General features: G+C 35.5%; 1 protein-coding gene across 1 annotated transcript in view; it reads right to left on the bottom strand.

Annotated features, from left to right (window-relative positions):
- Positions 1–2,438: 2,438 nt before the first annotated feature.
- TMED5 (transmembrane p24 trafficking protein 5) overlaps positions 2,439–8,781 on the bottom strand; it is a 28,917-nt gene continuing 22,574 nt past the window's right edge. Inside the window, exons 3-4 of the mRNA XM_054476082.1 lie at positions 6,879–7,062; positions 2,439–5,466 (exon numbers count right to left, since the gene is read on the bottom strand). Of these exons, the coding sequence (XP_054332057.1) occupies positions 5,248–5,466; positions 6,879–7,062 (403 nt within the window). The 3' untranslated portion in view covers positions 2,439–5,247. The remainder of the gene's footprint in view (positions 5,467–6,878; positions 7,063–8,781) is intronic.

Raw genomic sequence — 8,781 nt, 5'->3', positions numbered from 1 at the left:
TACCAAAGGATTACAATCTCTGCAGCAACACTTCGATGAGTTGAAGAGTCAACAACTTCTGGTTACAATGTTCTTCCAAAATTTTTCAGCAAAAAGACCCCAAAATAGAAATCCTTCACCTATTGAGGATCCCCAACCATCAACATTGTCTGCTCCTTAACCATCAACATTACCTTGGCTCAGTGATCCAGGATTACCCGAAGTTATTTTGATGATAATGTAGCCTAACTACATCACTTACACCTACATCAGTCACCTCATTTCATCTCTTCATGTAAGTATTGTATGACATCTCCCAGCCTCACAAGGGTGAGTACGAGATATTTTGAGAGAAAGAAACCACATCTGCATAACTTATTACAATATATTGTTGTAATTGTTCCATTTTGTTAGCTATTGTTAATCTCTTAATGTGCCTAATTACAAATTAAACTTGATCATAATTATGTATGCATAGGAAAAAACAGGCCGGACACGGTGGCTCACGCCTGTAATCCCAGCACTTGGGAAGTTGAGGCAGGCACATCACTTGAGCTTAGGAGTTTGAGACCAGCCTGGGCAACATGGTGAAATTAATTAATCATTCAGAAATATGTATATACCAATATACTAATATTTTTCAGCTATAAATACTTCTAACATTTCACATGTATATTTATGTAATCACCACAATCAAACTACAGAACTTTTCCACCACAAGGCTCCCTTTATAGCCACACTCTCCTTCCCTTCAGTCCCAAGACCTGGCAACCACAAATCTTGTTTCCCATCTCTGTAGCTTTATTATTTAAGAATGTTACAAAAACAGAATCATACAGTGTGTAAAACTTTAGGATTGTCCCCCCAAACCACCCAAGTATAATTCCCTTGAGGTCCATGCAATTTGTTACATGTATCAGTAGTTTGTTCCTTCATATTACTATTTAGTATTCCATGGTGTGGACATACTAAACCATTCACTCTCTTTTTGAAGGACATCCAGGTTGTTTCCGGGTTTTGGCTAATGTAAATGAAGGTGCTATGTAACATTTGTGAATGTTAAGTTTTAACTTCTCAGGGATAACTGTCAAGTAGTACAAATGCCAGGTTATATATTAAATGCATGTTTAGTTTTATAAGAAACTGCCAAGAATATTTTCCACAGTGGCTCTACTATTTCATACCTCACCAGCAATGTATGAGTCGTCCACTTATCCAATTTATCTTGCATCCTAGCAAAATAATTCTAAAATTTATCATTTGGAACTGTCTTTTCTTTCTGCAATGGTATTATGTGTCCTTTTAGAATTGAAATCAAGGGTAGAAAGGTTAGATTTAGTCCAGCCTCCCATTTGATATTAGCCATAGTAACAATCCCCTTGACAACATTTGATTATTATTGCCACTTAACACTTCCAGTATTGGGGAGTAGTATCTTTCTTTCTGAGGGAGTTTATATCAGTTTGGGTAACAGATTCTCATTGTTCATTTTACTGCTTTCCTATTTCTTCCTCATCTTCTATAAAAGGCACAATAATAAATCTAAGCTTGTTAAAACAGAAACAAAAACAACACAAGTACTAAAACAAGGGTTTTTGTTTGTAAAACTGTCAATTAGGATTTTAATTCATGGTCAGTGAAGACCTCCAGGATTTTCCCTGCCCTGCATTTTCTTGCCTTTTGCTTTCAGATGCAGGGATCCAGAGTCCATCTCCATGTGCCCTGTCTTATATAACATCATCCTAGCTCTAGATTCTTTAATCGGTGTCCTTTCCCCAGACGTACATTAGGTGTATGGCTCCAGGTTATGACAACAGCCTTCCAGAAGCCTTAGACACCTGAAAGTGATAGCAGTGCAGAAGCAGAAAGGTGCCTAAGGATTTCTACCAGCTTGTGGTAGAAGAGTGGCTTGTCTGGATGGTTTGAGGGAAATGACCAAATAATAACCTACCTACACCAAGCATTATACTTTCCTATATGCTAACAAGTTTTAAGATGTTATTTAAAATATTTCTGAAAATGAAATAGTCTGGAGTTTTGATTTCACAAGATCACTTAGCAAATGATCCAAGGATAACTGACAGGATTCTATATTGTGTTGGTTGAAATTTAAGAATCCTGAGCCATATTCCAGACCTAAATAATCAATTTCTGGGGTGAGGTGGAGCAGGTAAGTTCCCTGGGTGCTTATTTAGCATACCAAACTTTAAGAACTGATTATCTTTCCTTTCATATATTTTGAGCAAAAACTGTACCTTTTAGGAACAATGCATGTTTAGGCAACAGGTGAATAAGTACATATAGAAATAGAACTCCAATGCAAAGTAGAGTGATGTACAATAAGAGGTGTAGAGAGCTATGGGGTTTCGAAACAGGAGGAGAGAGCACATTATTAACTAAGATTCAGATGAACGAAGGCTTTCAGGAGTAGACAGCATTTACAAATGACTGGCAGGTAATTTTCTTCGATAATTTTTATTATATACAGATCAGTACTCACAAAACATTGCTTATTTAAGATGGCTGTTTACAAGTATAAAGCAGTTTGAGCAACACTGATTGTGCATTATTGTACTTCAGATGAAAAATCCTTACATGCTGAATCAATGTCTTTTAAAATTTCAGATGAAGAATTTTCATTTGAGGAGACATACAATTGTAAATGCTCAGTTTTTGTCAATTTTAAGACACCATTATGTTTAAGAAGGATTAATTTTACCATAAAATTACAAACACCCTCCATGTCTTGACATTCACATGAAAGAACAGCACAACATTAATCATCCAAATGCATATCAGAGCAAACTCTAGGCCTTAGTGTGAGGTGAACACAGTAACTGCTACATTATGGAAATCGGTTGGGCCTTAGTTAAATATTGTAGTATTTTAAAAATTTGTATATTGAAAAAGACAAAATGAGCTGTTAAGTGATAAACAGCTTACTCAATTTAGCATAACTTTAATTTAGAAATGGAATAGTGAAATTAAAAAAAGCATATGAAGCAGATAAACAGTATGTCTTTAGAAATATTAAAGATTTTTACTCTGTTTACAAATTTTGCTTTTTTGGTTATGCCTCTTAAATATCTGTCTTTTTACTTTGTCTATAAAAATAATTGTCCTTATATTCCTAAATTCTTTTCCAAATAAAGCAATTATCGTTTTTATATGGTAAGAAGTTACTGAATCATAGGTTTAAGATCAGTGGCACAAATCATCTGTGTAGAAGATTCTGTAACAAATTCATTGTTAGGTGAGGAGTCAGAGAGCACAGTAACAGCCATACAGGAGAGGTAGAATCTTAATCACAGTTTTACAGAAAAAGTGCAGTAGTTTCTATCTGTACCCTGCTTTATTAGTTATGATACTGTAAATTTGCTTCTCATTACAAATTTAACAGAAAGCGCAAAAGGGAGGGCTATTCATAGGCAAGGATCTTATTGACCTTTGTTCTGCAAGTGTTGCAGAGGATACCCCTAGACACTTGAAGCATTTTCTTGGCCAATTAAGGTAATTGATCATATACGGCATTTACCTCATTTTTAAAAACCTTGCAAGTAGGGAAATCTAAGCTGCTCTTCTCCCAGGGGCCTAAGGAGGGAAATGTATCTCCTTTTATACTACTCTGAGTGTAAATGAAATCACTCTCTGGTTATCATTATTGCTTACCAAGAATTCCAGCATTACTAACCTGTTGAGGGGTTCTATACCCCAAATTTTAAGTTTGATTGTTTCTAACTCACAATGTAGTCATAAACAATGTTATGTTATAAGTGGGCATAACTTAAAAATTATAGTTCATTCATGATGAAGTTAAATTACTAGTACTTGAGTAAGACCCCCATAGACTTCAAAAAGCTAGATGGCAGAGACTTTGTTGTATATATGGGTTATTCACATTTAGGTGTTTAAAACTTGGGAGTCTATGTTTCTAATCCTTACTTCAACATCAGTAAATAAAGTGTTCAGAAAGGCCATTTTATAAAAGTTATAATAAAAATTTTTAATATGTACACCCAGTGCTAAACCTTACAGTAGGGCTTACATTTTATAAAATGTACCTGCTTACAAAAATAATTCAAACCAGAATTCTTGTAGAAAATAAAAACCTACAGCCAAAGTTTCTTCCAGTTAACTGGAAATTAATCTCCTTTGATTTATGTTATGAGTAGGATGTCATGATGAGCCAATCAGATTCTAGATATTTATTTATAGTTCTACTTAAGTGAATTTTATTTTGGATTAGGTTTTCTCAAGTTTTTCTAAATTCTTTCTTGTTTCTGATAATTCTTAGAACTCAGAAAAGGAGATATTTATTTATGGTAGGCCCAGATCATTTTAGCCATATTTCCTTCACAACTGCTGGCAATCATGAATTATCCAAGTCAGCAATCATGTTAAAATTAACATGATTATTAACTGTTGACAGATATTAACTTGACAGATAATATTAAAAATAAACTTATTTTACCTCACATTTAATTTTAAAATCCTACACTTTAGTTAAGGGTTAGAGAAAATGTGTCCTTATGGAGGAGGAAACTTTTAAACTATATTCTTCATTTCAAAGAGAAAACATGTCCTAATTTTAATAAGTGTAACTCTGCGTTTTTGAGAATCGTGAAAATGTCAGCTTTTGGGAATGTAAGCAAAGTACAAAGACTAGTACTTTCTGCTAATATGTTACACTGAAATATATTTGGTTATAAAAATCTCAAAAACCTAATTGTATTTCAAAGCTATTATTCTATTTACATTATAGGAGAGATGCATATGTAAATAGAGAAAAGTTGGGCTTTTGTAGTCTAAAGATTTATTCAATCCATCATTAGGTAATTCTCAGGTGATTTATAACTTAAAACTGAAAACTTCCACAGTTAATTTGTAACTGCCGCATTTACAAAAAAGTTATGAGTAAGAGAACCTGTTAAAAACAGACTGGTGTTGCAATTAGGCCCAATACTCATTTATTTAAATCACCTAAGACATTTGCAAAATTTTTCAAAGTTAGGAAACTGCAGTTATTAATATGGCTTCATTCAGTTAAACCTATATTCTGCAAAATATTCCTGTTACACACTTAAGTACAACTGGATCAGCAGGATTACTTGCACAGAAAGTGAAGACTTAATTTTCACATTAAAATTATACCTGTTTCATACTTATATCTCAAAAGATTTTGGAGAAGACCATTAATGGTCTTGACTGTAACAGTTTATTGCATTTTTATGCCTCATTTTTCAATGTTAAGTACTCTAGTTTGGAGTTTTAAGTTCTGCTTTTCCTCTTATCTTCAAATAGACTCTTCAGCATATAAACTTGAATGGCTGACACCACCACCATGACCACTAAATTAACCATAGACCAGAAATTGACTCTATCAAAGTTGCTTTCTTGTATGTTTCGATCACGAGCTTCAAATGCTCTAAGCAGAGTTTGTATGTGCCCACTTTTGCTTAGTCTGGACTTGATGCTGTTGATGGATTCCTGGAGATAAATAAAATAATTTTATTATTAAAGAATGCTCAGAAATTTTAACTTAATTAAAAAATGAGGCTGGGTGCAGTGACTCATGCCTTGTAACCCTGGAACTTTGGGAGACTAGGGCAGGAGGACCCCTTGAGCCCGGGAGTTCAAAACTAGGCTGGACAACACAGAGAGACTCTGCCTCTACAAAAAGATGGGTATGGCAGCACCAAGTGTGGTCCCAGCTACTTGGGAGGCTGAGGTGGGGGGATCACTTGAGTCCAGGAGGTTGAGATTGCAATGAGCCATAATGGTGCCACTGCATTCCAGCCTGGGCAACAGAGTGAGTGAGACCCTGTCTCAAAAAAATTTTTTTTTCAAAATATGCTTTATGTTTTTTATCCAAACACAATTTTAAGATAGATGGCTGCACAATTCAATTAAAGGGCAGGTACTATTTATATTACATTAGAGATTCTCTGTAAGGTTATATAATAGTTCTCCTGACATATTTATATCGTTTATAAGTAGTTATTTAACAAGGGAACAAAGCTACTGTGAATTGAAAATAGGTAACATGAAATTATTCTGAGTGGCATAGCATCAGGAGTTTTACATACATTATCTCTTTCTTAGCCCTCACACAGCCAAAAGAAATGACTAAGGTTTTTTTTTTTTTGTCGGGGGGATGGAGTTTGCCTAAGCACAGTCTCGACTTACTGCAACCTGAGACTGTGCCTGGCCAAATGATCAAGTTTTTAGAGATGGGGTCTTGCTATATTGGAGTGTAGTATCTATTTATACGTGTGACCATGGTTCACTGCAGCCTCGAACTGGGTTCAAATGATCGTCCCCCTAACCTTCTGAGTAGCTGGGATTACAGGTACCTGCTACCATGCCTGGCAAATGATTTCATTTTTAAAAACCCAATTGATATAACTTTAGGTATTTACCTATTACATAATGCATGTGTTTATAATATTTCCTTCTTTATATGTTAATCTGACCAATTTAGTATTCAGTAAAACACCCAATGTTTTAATACCACAAAATAGTTGTGAAATTAGAAACATTTTACTTTTCATGTGCCTACTGTATAATCAGAAGCATAATCTATTTATAATTTAAAAAATTCTAACTGTACATTTATAAAACAAACTTACCAAGATGCAGTCTTATTTGCACATCTGAAAAAAAGCTATTTTTATATAATAGGGTCCTGGAAGATAAGTTACTTGAAAACTATAAAAGGGCTCTATGAATATAAAGTAAAATTAAGCTGATACTTGAGGTCAAAGTATTTATGGCAAAAATAAAATATTAGAAACCGATTTTTCTGGATAATGCAGCTAAAATGCTTAGTTCAGTAACTATTACCATAGTAAAGCCTCTGGCTGTTAATAATTTTTATTTTATTAGAAGACCATACTGACCAGGATGTCTTCCAGTTTCATATCCAACATATCTGTGCCAGTAATATATTTCTTCCAATCTTCTTGTTCCTGTGCCTGTTCTCCCATATTATCCAGGATTAATTCAAAGAAAATCACCTTCTCAGAAATGGTGCTGAATGTATTGTCAAAGCAGAACATGTAATCACCAACTTCAGTCTCTACACTGTATTAAAAAAAGTACATGTTTTAAGTTACCTGTACTTCTATTTGTGATGAAAAGCAACTAAAGGTAAAAATAAGAAGTAACAGGCTGAGTGTGGTGCCTCACGCCTGTAATCCCAGCATTTTGAGAGGGCAAGGCTGGTAGATCACTTTAGCTCAGGAGACCAGCCTGGGTAACATGGCAAAATCCTGTCTCTACAAAAAAATAATAACAAAAATTAGCAGAGCGTTGTGGCTGGCACTTGTGTCCCAGCTACTTAGGAGGCTGAGGGGGGAGGACTGGAGCCCGGAAGGTTGAGGATGCAGTGAGGCATGATCATGCCACTGCACTCCAGCCTGGGCAACAGAGCAAGATCCTTTCTCAAAAAAAAAAAGAAACCGACAAAACAAAAAACAAATAACATAGTTTATAATAATTGGACAGCTTACCCATAAATGCCCTTAGTATTGAAAGATAATTTATAATTTCTTGGGAAAGAAGCAACCTGAAAATATATATGTTCAAGTACAACTGAGACATGCTTGGCATTTACTCAGTAAATTATGGTTAGTGACCTCATTTTTGGAAAAGGATAGGATTAAAAACCTGTATATATAACTCATAATAAACTTTAATATTTATACATTATTAAAAGTATTTTATCATGAGTTCAATTCATATGCAGATATGACTGCCCACCTACCCTACAATTGAGATTAATCTATATTGAGTTTTGTTTTCAAAAGCAGTGATGGATTGTCCTAAATGTCTTCTTCCAGGCCTCTTACTGATTTTGACTATTGACTGCCACTGGCTCCCTTATAGATGTTTATGTTTGATCCTAAATGCGTTTTTTGAGAATTAAATAAAACTAGTTTATATTTTATTATTTAATTCTATAAGGGTAATTCAGCCCATCATTAATTACGCTAAGTGCTGAAGAAAAAATGAATAATATCTGAATTACCAGTACCCTAGTTAAAATTAGTTTCCCATATTAGCAAAAGTTAAAAGCACAGTCAGGTGCGGTGGCTCATACCTATAATCACAGCACTTCGGGAGTCTGAGGCAGAAGGATTACTGTAGGCCAGGGGTTCGAGATTAGCCTGGGCAAAAGTGAGACCTTGTCTCTACAAAAATTAAAAAATTAGCCGAGTACACACCTGTAGTCCTAGCTACTCGGGAGGCTTGGTTGAGCCCAGTACTTTAGGCTGCAGTAAGCTATGGTCACACCATTGCACTCTGGCCTGGGCAACACAGTGAGACCTTGTCTTTAAAAAATGAAATTACATTTAAAAGAAAAAGAAAAAGCCTACTTAAGAAAAACCAGTGACATACTCAGATTTTTGCTGCTCTACAAAATTAATATAGCTAAAGATAAAAGCTTTGTTTAATGTTTAAAAAACAGATTTGTAGGCCGGGCGCGGTGGCTCACGCCTGTAATCCCAGCACTTCGGGAGGCCGAGGCAGGCAGATCACGAGGTCAGGAGATCCAGACCATCCTGGCTAACACGGTGAAACCCCATCTCTACTAAAAAGACAAAAAATTAGCCGGGCATGGTGGCGGGCGCCCGTAGTCCCAGCTACTCGGGAGGCTGAGGCAGAAGAATGGCGTGAACCCAGGAGGCGGAGCTTGCAGTGAGCCAAGATCGCGCCACTGCACTCCAGCCTGGGCAGCAGAGCCAGACTCCGTCTCAAAAAAAAAAAAAAAAAATAGATTTGTAAATCTGGTATAGTGAT

The sequence above is a fragment of the Pongo pygmaeus genome, chromosome 1 (assembly GCF_028885625.2).
Source record: "Pongo pygmaeus isolate AG05252 chromosome 1, NHGRI_mPonPyg2-v2.0_pri, whole genome shotgun sequence".
Lineage (NCBI taxonomy): Eukaryota > Metazoa > Chordata > Mammalia > Primates > Hominidae > Pongo > Pongo pygmaeus.
Note: the sequence above shows the minus strand (reverse complement) of the source record. Positions and strands in the feature narration are given on the sequence as shown.